The sequence below is a fragment of the Hoplias malabaricus genome, chromosome 1 (genome assembly GCF_029633855.1).
Source record: "Hoplias malabaricus isolate fHopMal1 chromosome 1, fHopMal1.hap1, whole genome shotgun sequence".
NCBI classification, from domain to species: Eukaryota; Metazoa; Chordata; class Actinopteri; order Characiformes; family Erythrinidae; genus Hoplias; species Hoplias malabaricus.
The window spans coordinates 67,272,930-67,291,633 of NC_089800.1; the positions used below are offsets into that span (position 1 = coordinate 67,272,930).

The following is an 18,704-nucleotide window of genomic DNA, read 5'->3' on the forward strand; positions in this document are numbered from 1 at the left end:
TTTAAAACTTTGCCTAACCATAACTGTAAACGTAAACCTAACCCTGACTCTAAACTTCACCTGCAGATTTAACTGCAGAGACCAGAAAGTTAGAAAAGCAGTGTTTTACTGTGCTGTCTTCATAGGTCTTCTTTGGGTAAATTACAGACACTTTGATTGTACGCAGTGAAACAGCCCCACCAGTGGTTGGGGGCTCACTTAGTGAACATACAATAACTACAAATTATGATGAAGAATAGTGTCCTCATTGCTTGCATTTAGTAGTTTATTTACATTATAGCCCTAAACCATGTTACTCAAACCAGATTTGCTTAAAGAACTTTGGCAATAAAATCAGTCAAATATTCACCAATTTTTGACTATTTATTCTCAACTATTTTACCCCAAACTACAAACTAAATATATTTAAACTTTATGAATAAGGCAAGAATACTTGATCATACTTTGCCTAAGTGTGTCTCGATCAAAAGACTAGTCTAAATACAATTTAGACTTTTCTGCATACTTAGTAAGTGCAGGCCAAGTACACTTAAGTATTATTGTGTTTAGTGTATCACTTATATGTACAAGAAAAAGAAACTGAAACAATACTCAGGGTTATACTTTAGGTTTTTTTTTAATTATACTAGTAGCACATGTGAATATACTTCTTTTTTTGTAAGGGTAGCTGCTCTGTCTAATGCAACACAAAGGATTTGCCCAAGACAAAGCCACACAAGGTGCCTGCCTGTCCAGTAACACCCTCATCGTCCACAAGAAATACCCCCTTGCCTCCACTCCTCCATAGTCTGAATGACCCCATGTCTCATCACTATCAATCTAAGGAGGAAAAGTGTGGGTAATGCAGCTGCCCTCTGAAAGGTCATGAACAAATTATAATCTCTTTGGATCTGCTCTTTATTACAGGCTTGTTTAGTTTGTTACTTCATTTGTTACCACAGAGAGACACAAGATGCAAAAGACAGCCTTACTCTTTGTGGATAATTCCAGTCTGCTCCAGTGGGAGATTAGACACTACTGGGTTAGTAATTTAAAGGCCTTTGAAGATATATGTTCTTTTAGTGTCTTAAGAATCAAAACCAGCACTCTCTGAACGCTTGCTTCTCCATCACTGTAGGATATGGTCAATTCTCCAACACAAATAACATTATATAAAGTTGTTTCTTAATAGACCAAGAATTGGAAAGTGGACCAAACTCCTTCAAGCTTTGTGACCAGTGACTATTTTGTTTCAGTCAAGATTCTTTGTTATCATGGTTACTATTAGACAAATTGCTTCATTTAAGTTGTTTTTCACCTATTTTAACCGAGGCTTTTTCCCAGTCTTTCAGCAACATTTGCTAAAAATAAAGGCCTAAATAATACAGGTCTTAATCAGAATTGCTGGGTTGTTCAAGCACCCTCTTGACTGAAGAAAAATCAGGGTATCGAGTGGTCATGTGAAAGAAAAAAAAAGTGCAGGAAAACTGAAACTCAAATCACTACCCACACAACCTTGCAATTCAACTGCAACGATACCTTTTTTGTGAGTGTGTGTGTGTGTGTGTGTGTGTGTGTGTGTGTGTGTGTGTGTGTGAACGTCTATAAATACATTTCCCTTGGAAATACATACAGGAGAATATTTAGAAGAAGAAAGTGCAAAAATTGCATTTTTTTCTGTAACCTATATATTGTGGATCTTTAAAGATGTCCCAAAAATCTCTCCTTGGGAAATGAAATAGAATCCAGTTCAATGGGATGAGAGTATGAAGGTGTAGAAAAGAAAAGAAAATCCAGCACAATGCTTGGTTATACTTGGTTAAGTGTGATATCGTTGGACTTGTTTGTTTTCCAACTCTTAATGGTCAGAGTAGAGCTAGTGTCTACCTGAGAGATCTGAGATCTGGGATTTCCCATTGATATTTGTCCCATTTATACTCATTACACTTCCCATTTTAAGACCTACAGTCTACAGCCCAAAATGTTTTGAGGTATTTGAAGCATTGGCACTTTCTCTATTGTTCACAGGATAGATAGATAGATAGAGAGAGAGAGAGAGAGAGAGAGAGAGAGAGAGAGAGAGAGAGAGAGATAAAGGGGCGGAGTTCCAAAACATTTGTAAAAAGGGTGCTGTTACTTTTGAACAAAAACTGTTGAAGAACTCCTGTCGCCTGGTGCTGGTTTCAGATCCCGGTGTTCGTAATAGCACTTTGATAACAGGAAACCACCAAGGCCGTCGGCCACTTTTCAGAAACCCCTAACTCTCGAATCTCGTGAACAGTATCAGCCAATTGTTCTTGAATAGAAAACCTCAGTAAAGGACTAAATAATGCTAGTTTAGTGCCAGTCTGTTAAACTAGGTTCATCAGCTTATGTGAACATACGTTAAACCTGCCCAATAACCAGACCCTGGACTTGATTATCACAAAATGGTCACTCTTAAATCTTCAACACAGGACTGTGTTCAGTGAGGTTTACGGATGTTGACATACACAATGTGAGCTGAAAGCATGGAAGCAAGCAGATCTTATGCTACAGTAAAGCCAATTTGACCCCAGCTGAACATGATAATCGTTCTCAGCATGAACCAGAAAAACATTTGTGGAATATTCAATTTTTTTCCAATAAATTCCATTGTTCCCTTATTGTAGTGAAGAGGTCTTCAAATCCAGATTATGGATCCAGGTTCCAGGCCAGGATGTTAAAATGACCGGCTCGTGTTTCAATATCGCTGTGTCCAAAATAGTGCCCTATTCACTTTGTAGTGCATTACTTTGGGCTTTGTAGTAGTGTCTAAAAACATGTGCACTCAAACAATCCCACAATACACTGCAAAATCTATGCCTACACTGTGTTGTTTAATTAAAAAACTTGCATGAGAGGCATTGTACGAAAATGTTCACTACCCTCCTGAATTCAGTTCCCTATAACAGTGCCCTGTATAGTGAGTAATATAGGGAACAATGAATAGGGAGCTATTTAGGACACAGCGTATAGCTGCAACAGTGTCATACTTACTGCCCATTGTAAAATCCCAACCTGGAGCCTGGATAAAAATTCCAGAAGACCTCTGCTCTAGTGTATTATATAGGAAAAGTAATCACATGAAAATATTCACGTCTCAAAGCCAAGGATGTCTCTGAAGGCTGTCTTGGTTCCTAGGTTCCATTAAATGTGACCAAGAAGTGCACAGTTCATCTCTTGGAAATGGAAGGACTTAACGGCTGTATCCTTAACATACAATCTCATACAGTCCTTCCTTCACAGACCCAAGCGGGCTTTAGAAGGGCATATGTCATTTGAAACAAGCTTAATGCAGGCTAATGTGGCATGAGCTCCAGAAAGACAAAGAAGTGCTCCCTAAAGCCCTCCTATCTACTCATCAGCACATCCTACACCAGGGTTTTCACACTATGACCAAAGGTAATCAGGGAGCCAGAGAGAATGAGGGGTGTACTTGGCCACAGCCCCACCTCAAACCATGTCACCCCAAGCCCCGCCTCCAAGGTTGAACAACAAGGGCATGGCCAGGGACAAGACGAGGCTTTTATAAAAGCCCCTGCCTTCTGGACTATTTTTGTCCTCTGGGGGTTCGTGGAATATTTTTTCTTAAGGTAGTATGAGTGAGACTTAAGTAGCAATCAAAGGTCTCGACTACAGCTTTGACTCTTAGACATTCATTATTCATTCATTAATTGTTCAACCAATGCCAGAACAGAAACTCAGGGAATCACACACTCACACATTCACTCACACATACGCCTACACCTCTGCACATTCCACCTACAGACAAGTGTTCTCTGGTTATGGGGGGAAAATGGAACACCCGGAGAATACACCAAACCCCTCACAGACTATGACCTCTGGCTATAATGGAACCCAGGGCCCTGAGACCCTGGACATTTATGGCAGGGACCCCACCTGATGTACCAGCATTCCACGCACTTTACAACAGCTAAAATGATCTGATTTATTTTATGGTTAAATTCCCGTTGCTTCCAAGCGTTCAGCTCACAGTGGGTGAACCTCAGATACGGTGGTTAATACCTGTTGCAAATATCATTATTATGGCCTTAGTTTATCATCCAGATGCTCTGAGCTAGTGGTCAGTGTTTGTCTGAGGTCAGACAAAGACCCCTGGTGTTGATTGGCTGAAGATCAGGGTACGCACTGTTGGATCTGTCTGACGATGACAATAGCACAGCTGATGAATGTGCAGTAGGCAGAGCTTTTGTGTTGATGATCATGATGATGATGTTGATGAGGATGAAGATGTTGCGTGGAGATGAAGGCCGTTCTTGCTCCGGGGGTGTCTTATTGTCTTTGTCTCTCTCTCAAAGTCTCGTCTGGGCCTCAGGGATATAGATCTCGATGCTGTCTGCTCGCTCTGTGGCCGAGTTCTGCCGGAAGGAAGCGGCTCTCTTTGCGGCCATCAGCCGCCGCCGTGCCTCCTGCCTCTGACGGTCAGGAAGGTCCAGAGACTTCTCCCGTGTCACACCCTTGCGCAGTGTCTTCTTTGGTACGGGGGGCGGGAGCTGAGAATAAACACACACACACAAATATTATCAGGTAAATATTAGATGATCTGGTGTATCACAGGTGAGTAATGATTGGTGAAAAAAAAAACAACAACATACGACATTCCACATAATAACTGCCATCTTTTCAAACTTATTCGAGAGGAGAACACTAGGATCCTATCTTGGTAATTGGGGAAAAAGAAACAAACTAAGGTCCTGGTCCAAAATGACTCAGACGTTTTCTCTGTGCATCGCTGGCTGAGCCACGAGAAATGGCATCTGGAAGTGTTTGGACAGTGGAGAGAAATCTGAACGTTGAAAAGCATGAAAAGAGATGAGGATTCTGCTCTAATTCTGCTTCATAGGTGGGTAATACTAATTTACTTTTGCTATCTACTTAAAGTGGAACTGACTCTAAATTCCAGAGACTGCTAACTGCATGCAAGTAAACACTCCGAAACGTATGGAAAGTATGTTTATAATTCAAACAGTGAATTGAAACGCACAGGCATGTTCAACATGTACAATGTACAAGCTACACTCTGCTTCTTACTCAAACAAACCATTCCACCTTAAAAGATGCAGAGCTTCTGAATGAACACAGATATGATGGGGGAGTTTGTTTTGCTGTGAGAACAGTAGTTCCCCAGATGTCTTATGTTGCCTTTAAATTTTGCACTAGCATCATGCACCAGAATGCATTTTCTTCATGATTTAAGGTGGAACTGTTTTGTTAGCTAATATAATAATATGCTTGTTATGAATTAACATGTTATAGTACACTGAAACTTCTTCAAACTAAGACAACACAATGGTTATCACATTTGTTAAACGCACAGCTATTTTGCCAGTGATTAACCATGTCTGTGATGTCAGTTACCAAACACCTACATTGGCTTACACTATACTGAGTGGAGAGTTGTATTCTTTTAGACGCCTGGTTACAGAGAACAATGTCATGACCCGTGATTGGGTCGCATGTTTCCCCAATGCTAGGACCAGTGTTTAGCGCATTTTCAGAGTGTACCCACCTGAGAGTGAGGGGCGCTCACCTTCTTCACTGGGCTCTCTATGAGCCTCCAGTCATTGCTCTTGATCTTCTGCAGTTCGTCGAACTTGGAGGTGACGTCGTCGATGGAGAGCTGCAGCAGGTCCCAGAATCCAGCCAGGTCCTGAGAGGTGGGCCGGGGCATTGCACTGGGGTCCTGCAGGACACAGCAGGGGTCAGGCTGTGAGATTTGACAGATCTAGGTATATTTCTGTTTCGTATCTGTCTGGCTTTAAACAAAGGTAGTCCTTGTATGCAAAATATTCTCATTCACACTTTCTAAAGGGCAGCGTCCTCTAGGCCACTCTCTTTAGGTCATCAGTGGCCAGTTTTTTCACCTCTTTGCCAGAGGTAACACAAGTTCACTGGACAAATCACTGCTGTCTCTGGCCAGAGGGACCAGTAGTGTCTGAGCAACAAGAAGTGCTGGACATATGTCATGTCAGTGTGTTTTGCCTTGTCATGTAAGGAGACATTACACACACACACATTGGTTCTACTTGTGGGGAAATTCTAACAAAATAATTAGCTAAATAGCACTACATCTACAACTAACCCTAACGAAAACCTCAGTAATCAAAAGTAAATAATTTCACTCTTTTAGTTTTCATATTAATCTACAAGAATTTAAGTAAAAGTAAAAAAAATGGTCCTCACAAATGTTTAAAAACCAGCACACAAACACTACAGTTTCAGTGTCACTAAAGTGCTGAGAATGACCAACCAGCCACACCATACTCGCTCAGTGGTGGTCCTCTTGGGTCCTGAAGAAGAAACAACTGATTTATTAATTACAGCACTACAACGTTCACTTGGATGCAACGTGACTCTGGCAAAATGGACCATAAATACACAGCTGGACTGTGCAGTGAGTATGTGTTGTATGTTCAGCGTACTGTAACACACTCTCTGAACACTAGATGTCCTCATTCACAGCTGGAGTTATTGAAGGTCTGCAACGTACTGTATCTGTAGCGCTCTTTCTTCTGAATGTAAATCAGCTTCTCTAGCAAAACTCAGGAAAAAGCCAAGGTCATTTGCACCGGGCAGCACCGGCCAAGACGCTACAGTCCAGCAGAATCTCAAACACAAGGCTACTTTGCTTTGCTTGTGTGGTGCCCATACGACTCTAGATAGGAATACACCCTGGTCAGAGCTGGCTACTGCAGAATGGCTGAAATGTGTATACACAGTGTGTCCAAACATTTGTTAGCACAGCTTAAACCTGAATTCGGCTGCTTTAAGGTGCCTCCTCAGTGGACGTGTGACACCCTGCTCAATGCCAAGTGTTGGCCAGAGGGGTATAGAGCCCCCTTCTAAGGGGCGCGGTGCAGTTGAACCTTGGATAAACTGGATTGAGCATGATCTAACCTGAGGACTTGTCCTCACTAAAGTTCTTAAGGCTGGGTGCCATCACATTCTCACAGCACTGCTCTGACATCTAGTGTACAGCTTCATCCCCCGTTACTATTACTGCCAGTTACTCTGGAGGAGCAGGTGTCCAAAAACGATTCTTGACGACGCTGCCACTGTATCCCTCAGAGAGCTCACGTCTTCAGCTCCGAGCTTTGATGATGTCAGCATGTGCCTTAATCCTCGAGATTCTGAGGAGGAGAAAAGCCCCTCCCCTTCTGTCAGAATGTGTGTAAAAAAAAGGGGGAGCTTTGTGAATATATCCAGGGAAAAAAAGGAGGGGAAATAAGGAAAAGAGAGGGAGATGGCAGTGGTGGTAAACATAATTATGTGAGTAGGTAAGCCTCTTAGTTGCCAACATAACATTTTCAAACCTGGAATCTGTGCTGAGAAGATGTCCTCTGTGTTATTGCCAGAATAATTTTTTTTTTTGCTCAGGGGGATGTTAAGGAGCTCAAGGGAAGTGTAAAAACATCTGGTGTCAATATAAAGACAGCATTCTCTCAAAGCCTAGACCTGATGGTTTAAAGGAGCAAGAGGTCATTTTTAATCACCAAAACATCAGGCACTAAACGTCTGTTCTGAGTGTGCTTCATATAACTGGCATTTGTTAAATTTGTGCTACTTGTGGATGTTCAGGTGAGTTTCTGGCAACCCAGCATGAAAAACCAACTTCAACCTAAACTTTAACTCTAAATTTAAGTGTAAGCTTCAAAAAGTAAAAAGAAAATAGTAGGTTTTGAGCTTGTTCAATGAACACTCTTAAAAACGTGATGCCACGTGGTGCTTTTCCACCGCACGGGATCAGCTCGACACGACTTGGCTCGCTTGGCTAGACTCTCTTTTCACAGTGCCGGTGATGTCACAAAAGCTGTTCTCTAATGAGAATCCCAGGCTTTGAAAACGTTAGGTGCTGTTTACTCGATTTGTTTTCGTGTGTTGCTTTTTTATTTGTTTGTTTGTTTTGTTTTGGACTGAACACAGCTCCATGCCCCAGGATTCACAGATAATTTTCTTTGATGAATGTCTGCTGGAGTTTTTTTATTAGCTACCGACCTAAAGAGCGTTGGAACCTCTTTAAAACACCACAGCATAACGTTACGAGCTGCTGTTGTGAGTTGGATAAAACAAATGTGATCATTGCTATGACTTGAGAAATTTTACAAGCAGTAAGTTTGTGCTGGAGCTCTGCATTTCGTGGTGATTGACAGGTCTCTCTGGCCAATCAGCGCTCTGCAGGGTTTACAAAAATTGCTTCTTTTTTTTTGTGCAATTTTTAAAACCCAACCTTGATCCTCACCTTAACAGTAAATCTAACTGTAAGCTTGTTCAGTGGCAAGACACACAAGCTCGTTTGCAAACCTCATCAAATAATTCCAAAACAAAGCATACAGATGTTTTGGAATTTTGGACATACTGTTGTTAGTAAAAATATGTAATGAGTTTTGAGATCTTGAACTAGCAAAACATATTTTTAAAAGTGATCATTTATTATGCAAATCATATAGGGTGGACTGCCATGTTCCTGAATAGTTTTAGTACAGAATCTTCTAAACCCCCAGGCCACAAGGTGTCTGTTTAACATGACTAGTTGTTTTAGAGACTAATGACAATGTTTACATAATGTGCTTTTGTAACTTGAACTACAACACAAGTCAGTGACCAGATATAAATCATACAATACTTTACAGCAGGGCATCGTTCCCAACCCAGTCTAACACCTGATATAAACAGTTTACACATATACAGGCCTATTGACACATATCTCAGTCGTCTTAGTCAACATCACCCTCAAAAGTGCTACAGTATGTGGTCAGAGAGTATATAAATGAGGCTTGTCTTCCATAATTGGTAGAATTTTACAGTCGTTTATCATTCATAAGACACCTGACCTACTTCAACATGCTTTAAAGTGTATTACAGCAAGCATCAATGTTCAACACACACACACACACACACACACACACACCCACACACACACTTTCATTTCTGGACACACTGTCAGACATCTCCTCTCTTCACATGAGTATTGATCTCTTATTGGGTTATTTTTCTTTCCCAATTGAGTGCTGATTGGCTAATGTGTTGTTGTCTGTCAGCAGTGACAGCTAAAGGACTTAGGAAAGCAATGGGGTGGAGGGCTGAAGCACTATGATTTAATCATAATGCAGCTATAATAGGGCAGTAATACAGCAGTAGTAGAGCAGTAATACAGCAGTAGTAGAGCAGTAATACAGCAATAGCAGTGCAGTATTAGAGCAATAATTGATATAATTAACACTGCTCTAATTCCAAGCGAACACAACTGCAACACTACCATAACAGCAGCAAAACTGTGGAAATACAGTTATAATTCAGCAGGAGGAGGACCATAATACTGCTGTAATATACTAGAAATACAGCTGGAATAAAAAAAATATACTGTAGTAATACAAATAAAGTTAAAGTGTAGCACATCTGTAATACATCAGTAACGCAGCCTTTACAAGAGTTACAGTAAAATCTCTGTAATACTGCCAGTTATATATCAGCAATGCAGCAGTAATACAGCCATATTTCAAGGCTTGCTCAGATATAAGACAGCAATAAAAGAACTGAAATACAGCCATAATTTAACAGTAATACAAATATAATACAGTAGCAGTACTCTATTACAGTTTAATAAATATAAGACAACCAGAATACAGCTTAAATAAAGCCAGCAGTACATAATCAACACAGCTGTAATACACTAGCAATATAGCCTTTATACATATGTAATGCAGCAGAAATTGAGCAGTAATAAAACTGTAATTTAACTGTATATTGGCCATAATACAGCACTCTATACACTCTTAAAAATGAAGGTGCTACAATTATTGAACCATGCTTTAAGAGTTTTGAATGTGAAATCCATAAAAAATAAAAATCCATCACTTGATCTAAAGGTCCTGTACCCGTGTATATGTATTAGAAAAATGGTTCTTCATGAAACCAAAAGTGGTTCCTCTATGGCATCGCTCCAAGAACCTTTTGTAGCACCTTTATTTTTAAAAATGAGGAGCAGTCGCTCCAGCAAAAAGTGCGTTAAGAGAAATCTGCAAAGTGGATATACAAATTCAAACAAACACACACACACACACACACACAAACACACCAAATACATGTACAGAAACATTGTTCAGAAAAACAGGGAGACATGGGACTTACCAGGTTTTGCTGACACAGCCAGTAAAACTGCTGGAATTTCTGGGACATGAGAAGTTGAGCACTGCCCACCGCACTCCGTATTTTACCTAGAACTGAACCCACACACACACACACAAACACACACACACACACACACACACACACACACATACATACACACAAAATATAACCTGATGCCCTAAACTAAACAAGTAATATTTAGGAAAATGTTTTGTTGTTGTTAATTCTAATGCAGCATCATCAGATAGTTCAACATGCTTGGAGGAGAAACCTAAGAATGAATGCAAGATGTGATATTTCACAAGTTTGGAAAAATCAGTCACTGTTGTGGTGGTGGTTGCATCTTGCATCTTGTCACTAAACTGACAGTTAGTGTTCTCCTCCACGTGTGCTGAACTCTGTAATAAGATGAACCCTTGGAACTTCTCAACACAGGCCAGTGCAGTCAACACAGTCGAGTAAAACAGACCCTCCATGTGTCTACTCACTCTCCTCTGACAGGTCGTTCTCCTCGGCCTCTCCCTCCATCTCTTTACACCATCCCTCCATCCTCTTGGTCTCCGTGTGCAGAAGCTGCATGAACCAGCTGCCATCCCGCCGGGTCGACGGCGAGACCCTGCCGGAGTCTGAGGCCTGGGGAGGCGTGACTGTGACAGCCACAGTGGCCTGGGGCTCTCTGGTGCCCCCTGGAGGTTCCAGCCAGGGTTCTGGGCTGCGCTGGGGGCTACGCTGTGGACTGGGCGGCTCGGCCGACGGCCGGTAATCCTCGCGGTAGCTGAAGAGACCCTGTGTCCGGACGGTTCGGACCGCCCCATATTGTGTTGGTGTGCTGGGCTCGCTGTGGCGATGGAAGCCCCCTCCACATCCACCGAACTGAAGACCCTTATCCTCCATCACTGGGAAACCCTCCATTTCCAGATCGGCCTGGACCGCCGCTGTCACGCTGTTAGAACGTTTAAACCGGCCCATGCTGAGAGAGAGGGAGAGAGAGAGAGAGAGAGAGAGAGAGAGAGAGAGAGAGAGAGAGCATTTATTAGTGGTACTTATAATGACGCATTAAGTAATAAGACATTAATAAGCATTACTAAATGATTAATGTCACAATTACTCATAAATTAATTATAGAACCAAGAACTAGCATTATTTTAGGATTTTATAAAATGCTAAAAAAAATACTAGAGCCAGTTCTTGTTTATTATCATTACTTAATGATACATTGTGACATTAACTAACCATTTATTAAGGTTTATAACTGTCTTAAGCAGCATAAATTAAAGTACACTTATTGTAAAGTGTTACCAAACACTACAAAAGAAACCCTGTGAAATGTACCTCTCCCAGTAAGTGGCTAAAAGTTTTGAAACTGACACCAATTTTGTTTTTCACAAAGTCTACTGCCTAAGTTTTTAAGGCGGCAAGACTGTTATGAAAAGTGTTCAAATTAATTGCAATTAATTGCAGCCATTCCTTGCCATGAAAATTAACTTATTCACTAAACCCCCATTAGAACTGCATTTCACTCCTGCCACAAAACGACCTGCTAACATCATTTGAGTGAACTTCTCATTGGTTAGGACATGTTAGTCTTGCTGATTAGAACACTGAGAAAAAGGTACGGTAGTGGTACATTATTGGTTACTGAAGGTACACACAGTGTAAATGTAGCTTTAAATGTACAACAGTGGTTTTAAAGTCCAGCCGTGTTCCCTAATAGTGCCTTTCCACTGCATCGGCTTGACTCGACTCGGCTCGACTCGCTTATAGCTGGTCGCTTTCCCACTAGCACAACTCCACCATGAAATGGAGCCAAAAACATCACAAAACCCATCTCTAATGAGAACGGCAGGCTTTGAAACCTACAACAACAATAAGGGTAAAGTTAGGCGCTGTTTACTCGTTCCACGTTTGTGCTGGAGCTCTGCATTTTGTGGTGATTGACAGGTCTCTCTGGCCAATGAGCACTCTACAGGGTTTAAGCGAGCAGTGTCTAAAAAATGACCTGGTTCCAGGGACCAGATTTGGCCAGTGGGAAAGCAAAAGAGCAGAGCCAAGTCGAATCAAGTCAAGCTGTGTAGGTTCCATGCAGTGGAAAAGCACCTCCAGAATATTTGTCAATTTTCATTATAACACAGTGTAAAATAAAAGAACATAATCTAAGTCCTGGAGATGAAATGGCGTATGAAATCAACACAGTTATACAAACATACCTAAATAATCAGTAAGAAAGTAATGAATAAATGAATGTTTGTGCATGAGTGGGTGTGTGCCTCCATTTCGGGGCGGGAGAGGGGCAAATGCTGCTGACTGTTGGCGAAAAACTGTGGGACAAAGTCTAGCGGGAGTGGATGGGAGGACACCCAAGAAAGTCCGGTAAGTGCCAGGGCTGTCTCCTAAAGAGGATTCAGCTACAGGATCAGGTCGAAATCCAGTGCAGAGCTTGCTGAGGAACGGCAGCCGGCAGGTGTGAGCGCATCTGGTCACTTCTCTACATGAACAACATCAAGGGCAGGCTGACATTCTGCAGGAAGTACAGGGAGTGGACTGCAGAGGACAGGGGTAAATTAATTTCTCTGATGAAGCCCCCTTCAGACTGTTTGGGTCATCTGGAAAAATGACGGTCCGGAGAACAAAAGGGGAGCGCTGCCATGAGTCCTGTGTCACACGAACAGTAAAGAATCCTAAGACCGTTCATGTGCGGCGCGGCTGCTTCTCATCTGAAGGGGGTGGGCTCAATGCCATTAATAAAGAATGGTATCAAAACATCCTCCAAGAGCAACTTCCCCCAACGATAACACTCGGAGTGTGAGTTGTTCATGTATCAGAGGAAATGCAACAAGTCCATGGAGGTTGTATTTTTTAATGTGTTAGTGGTTTGATCAGTTTGGTACAACCGTGTTTTAGAGCCACTTGTTTAAAAATATATATATATATATATATATCTGATATTTCTCTAAATATCTGACTTTTCTCTAAAGTCACTGTGGACTAACAGACTCATTCCTACAGTAAAAATAAATTAAAGTTATGCCCTGTACCAGAAAATGTGTATTTTTTAATGCTGCAATGGGGTTTGATTTCAATGTGTAATAACAAGTTACAGGCATTTCTAAAGTTTATATAATTTATATTATAACACTTGCTTTCAACCTCAGTGGACCTCAGTACTCCAGCACTTATTGAAATTTAATACCTGCACTTTTCAAAGAGAAGCAGATCTGCCTGCCTTAAACTCCCAAGTGAAATAAGACGCAGTTTGGTAATACACCGCAGCTTTATCCTCAAACTGTTTTTCTTGAGTTATTACATATTTATTGTTATAATATCAGAATTATATTGTATTATCTGTATTGTGCATTGTGACGCTAACTCCTGAGTATCATTTACACTGATTTTATAAAATGGCTAATCTCTCAGAAATGCACAGTACCAGTCAAAAGTTTGGACACATCTTGTCATTAGTCATTGTTGGAATAGGGCTGTTCACTGTATAGAACTGTGTACCAGTCCTACCTCTGCACAAGCCACGTTGTGGTCTCAAACACATTAAGAAAGTGAGCTGTTCTACAAATTAACTCTTGACGAGGCCACAGCTGTTCACTGAAATCCATTCCAAGTGACGACCTCATGAAGCTGATTGAAAGAACGGCGAGAGTGTGCAAAGCTTTCATCAAAGCAAAGGGTGGCTACTTTGAAGTATCTAAAGCATAAAACATATTCTGGTTTGTTTAATAACTTTTTGTTTACTACATAATTCCATATGTGTTCCTTCAAAGTTTTAATGCCATCCATATTCATTTACAATGTAGAAATTAATAAAAAAGAAAAAAACAGTGAATGAGAAGATGTGTCCAAACTTTTGACTTGTACTGTACATTCGCAATATGTGGAAAATGGACCAAAACAAAAATGACACCCCCCCAAAGTGGGCGTGTCCACATTTTGATGGGTAGTGTATATTATAATACACAGATAACTGTTCAAATTCAGCAAGAACTCATTGGAAACTCTAGCTTCCAGTCATTCACTGTTACTTTACAGAACAGGTTGTTACAGTGTAGGGACTTCATGCCACATTTATCTTTATCCTGCAAGTCATCGGGTCCTCACAGAGTGCTAAATACAACCCCCAGACACACTCAACAAGACCCAGAGTGCTGCAATGCTAATATCAGCAGTTCCATATCTTGGAGGGATTTATATAAATCTCCCTTTTCACCCGGGACACTAAAGTCACGGTGATGGAACCGCGCTCTTACCGTTTGTCATCTTCCACCTGAATCCCGACAGAATGATATTCCCGCGACCCTTTGCTCTCCGACTCAGAATCTGTAGCCGCTTCCACCTGGAGGTGAAGAGAAACACAGAAGCCATTACAGTTCTGCAGGTCTGAACTCAGCGGTGATGTCTGTCCAGAGGGAGTGGACCCTAGCTTTGTTACTACTGACCCCAGATCAGAGAGCCACTGCAGGCCACTCGTCTAAGACCATGCTTGAAAAGAAAAAAAAATCACAATATAAGAGTAAAAATACTCTTATAAACCAGAAAACGCAAAGGCCCTATCATTTACATGATAGTTTGAACAAACGCCTATAGAACACAAGCATTCAGCAGCTTCTGAGCCAATGGTTGTCCCCTTGTGTGCTGCTCAGTGTAAATATTACAAGGAAAATTGGAACATGTAGGTGCAATTTATGCCCCTGACCACTTCATACAGCCCTATCACAATGAAAAATGAAATGATGTTTTCAACCTGACCAGTGCAAATAAAGGCATGAAAGCAGGTTCATTTCCACCAGCTCTATGAACCTTTCTCAGGCCAAACTGTGCTGTCATCATTGTCTGTAGCCTCTTATCCAGTTCAGGGTCATGGTGGGTCCAGAGCCTACACAAAATCACTGGGTGCAAAGCAGTAACACACACTGGAGGGGGCACTAGTCCTTCACAGGACAACACACACATTCACTCACACCTACGGACACTTTTTGAGTCGCCAATCCACCTACCAACGTGTGTTTTTGAACCGCGGGAGGAAAATAGAGCACCCGGAGGAAACCCACACAAACAGAACATATCAAACTCCTCACAGACAGTCACCCGGAGAGGGACTCGAACGCACAACCTCTAGGTCCCTGTAGCTGTGTGACTGTGACACTACCTGCTGCACCACTGTGCCACTCCTAACTGTGCTGTACAAAAATTAATTAAACAAGTCGCTTCCAACCCGGTTCCATTCCACTGTGTGGTCAACTGTGAAGCTGTATGCTTTTGAAATATAAAGCCCCCATGAGTGATACTGATTGGACAAAAACATGCACTGAACTCCCATATCAGCGCTTTCAGAAACTGTAACTGTGCGTATCATTTTGGGTCTGGAAGTGCTAACAGTGGAGGTCAGTACGGAGCTATGTTTGTTTATCTGAGCTTGACCTCCTTGACCCTTGTTTTAAACATTATTAAAGCGAAAAGTACAGTGGAGTGAATTCTTCATGAAACGCATGCATCCACTCACTGGTCACTTTTTTGGAAACACCTAAAAACCAGTGAGCAAAAAACACCAGCTTTAGTTTAAACTGATCTGGGGTCAGGGACCACCTTCTTCACTCACGCAGAAGAAAGACCACCAGTCACTGAGCTTGAGTGGAGGAAATCATTTGCTCAAAAGACACACACATACACACACACACACACACACACACACACACACACACACAAACACAGTTATACAAAGCCACACAGATCTCTGAAAATAACAGCACAGTGATTTATAGAGGCCTTCAATGCAACAGAGCTCAGCAATGCGCACTGTGATTTACTATGAAAACACAAAGAGACAGAGAGAGGGAGAGAAAAAGCGAGAATGAAAGAAAGAGAGAGAGAGTCTGAAAGAGAAAAAGAGAGGGAGAAAGAGACGGAGAAGGATTGGGGCTCTATGGGTCCTGATATTTGTAAAAATGAAGGTTTTTGTCCCCGTCCACTCGAGAAAGGCATTTTAGTCACTGAAAACTACTCTTTAAGATGAAGACTTCGTGAAAACTCTGATGTCAGTGGTGTCATGTTCACAACAAAACGGAACTTTCCAGAAAGGAAGACATCACACAGCACGTTTGTCTGACTGAAATTCAAACAGCTCCTCACTCCCTTTACTAAAGAAACATACGTCATAAAACTACAATGTATACATGCAGATCCCCACATAATTATATTCACACAGTGCTAATGATATTGCATTAGAAATATGCACTATTAAGATCTAGATTCAGGAATTTCATGACTCGTGTAGTGCACTACATAGGGGGTATGGAATAATTTGAGATCTCTCATGCTTGGTGGGGTTTTGATGTCTCTCATTAAGAGGTACTATGGCCCCCTACTGGACTGGTATGATAATGCAACTGTTTTTGTATTTGCCTCAATGAGGAAAATGTGTGAACAGGGACTGAGAGAGAGAGAGAACACACCACTCTCTCTCTCTCTCTCTCTCTCTCTCTCTCTCTCTCTCTCTCACACACACACACACACACACACACACACACACACACACACACACACACACACACACACACACACACACACACAGGCTTGTTTCTATTCTACACAATGTATACCATTAAATAGTCCTACAATGGTATTTTAGTAAAGATAATGGTTAAACTATGAGCACTTAAAGAGCCATTTGCACGATTAAAGGGTTCTTTGGATCGAGAAGGTGTTGTTCAGATTAATGGAGAATGCTCTATGGTCCTATATAGCACCTATATGTTCCTCTATTGTTCCAAGCTTGAATTTACATCAATAGAGAACCCCTATTTGGTGCCGTATAGAACCCTTTTCTAAAAAGTGCTTATATAGAGCCATCTATAGCACATTCTCCATCAATCTAAAGAACCCCCTCATAATGCAAAGAACCCAAACACTGGGCATCACATGCTCACACAGTCACTCACACACTCACACCTGTGGATATTTCACACACACACAAACACATACACTTAGACCTGCTGACAATTTCACACACTCACACAGTCACTCACACACAGCCCTGTATTGCCAAGGGCTGGAACCTAGGATCCTAAGATCTGGGAGCTGTTTTAGGAACATTACTTGCAAGGCCACTGTAATGACGTACAGGGCATCGTAAAACACCTGGCATAAGGTTGTATAGTGGTTCCTAAGTAGGGAAAAATGGCCTAACGGTCAGAGAAGTGGGCTTGGGATGGGAAGGTCGCTGGTTTGATTCTGATGACTGGTCGTAAACTGGGAGACGGTGGGAGTGAGGGAACAGTGCTGTCCTCCTTCCTCGATTCATGAGTGAAGTGCCCTTGAGAAAAGCACTTTATTTAATAAGATACCTGCAATCCCTATGATACACAATATCACAGCTCTATTCTATAAAGTCTTTATAACCGCATTATAATGCATCGTGAAGTCGTATAATGCAGTATACATTGTTAAGCATGTAATTATACTGCTGTACCAGTAGCTAGAACAAGCGTATGGTAAGCAGTGTAAGGTGTTGTGTATGCCATGTCATGCCTAATGCATGCCCCAATAAATTATTCATAGGAAGTGCTACAGGAATATATCCTCCAAAGCAATCCATTCATGGCTTCAAAACCCAGTGCGCTTTCTATAAATGCCATGTATAACACACTTATAACATGCTATAATTGCATTCATAAGGCATTACAAACTGGCTACAAAAATAAAGTTTGTAATGTTATACAGTCTTTTCTCCACTATAGCTCTGGGTTTATTTCTTTAAAGACACTTTACCCTGAATGTATTTCTTCTACAGCAGAATCCTTAAATACGAGCGCAGAGGACTGGCCACTCACCTCCTATTAAAGTTTATAGAGTGGGTGGAAATTTGCAACTGAGAACACACACACACACACACACACACACACACACACACACACACACACACACACACACAAGGTTATTATTGTTTGAGCTTTATTCCAGCTCTGGTCTGACATTTCAGATGGCACAGAGAGATGGCATCACTCATGCCAATGCCAAACTCACTGAGGGCATGAGAGAGAGAGAGAGAGAGAGAGAGAGAGAGAGAGAGAGAGAGAGAGAGAGAGAGAGAGAGAGAGAGAGAGAAGAGAGAGTGAGAGAGAGAGAGAGAGAGAGAGAGAGAGAGAGAGAGAGAGAGAGAGAGAGGCTTTGCTTTAATAATAAAAATCCACTGTGTTTAACTTTCACCACAATTTTTGTGCCTCAGGAGTATAGAAATACAAGTACTGCTTGTACATACACACTGACACGCTAACACACACTAACACACATGCACTGCACCAGCTTTAATATTTTCTCCCAATCCATTTGAAGCAACTTTACAGAGAGATAGAGAGAGAGGGAGAGAGAGAGAGAGAGAGAGAGAGAGAGAGAGAGAGAGAGAGAGAGAGAGAATGAGAGAGAGAGAAAGACAGAGAGAGAGAGCATGAGAGAGAGAGAGAGAGAGAGAGAGAGAGAGAGAGAGAGAGAGAGAGAGAGAGAGAGATCATTCAGGGTAAGAGCTGAAAGAGTCTGAGTTGAATCTTAATTAA

At 41.6% G+C, this 18,704-nt stretch overlaps 1 protein-coding gene across 1 annotated transcript in view; it reads right to left on the reverse strand.

Annotated features, from left to right (window-relative positions):
• Positions 1-452: 452 nt before the first annotated feature.
• dlgap2a (discs, large (Drosophila) homolog-associated protein 2a) overlaps positions 453-18,704 on the reverse strand; it is an 83,553-nt gene continuing 65,301 nt past the window's right edge. The window contains exons 9-13 of the mRNA XM_066650520.1: positions 14,406-14,491; positions 10,638-11,119; positions 10,150-10,241; positions 5,531-5,704; positions 453-4,514 (exon numbers count right to left, since the gene is read on the reverse strand). Coding sequence (XP_066506617.1) covers positions 4,314-4,514; positions 5,531-5,704; positions 10,150-10,241; positions 10,638-11,119; positions 14,406-14,491 — 1,035 coding nt within the window. The 3' untranslated portion in view covers positions 453-4,313. The remainder of the gene's footprint in view (positions 4,515-5,530; positions 5,705-10,149; positions 10,242-10,637; positions 11,120-14,405; positions 14,492-18,704) is intronic.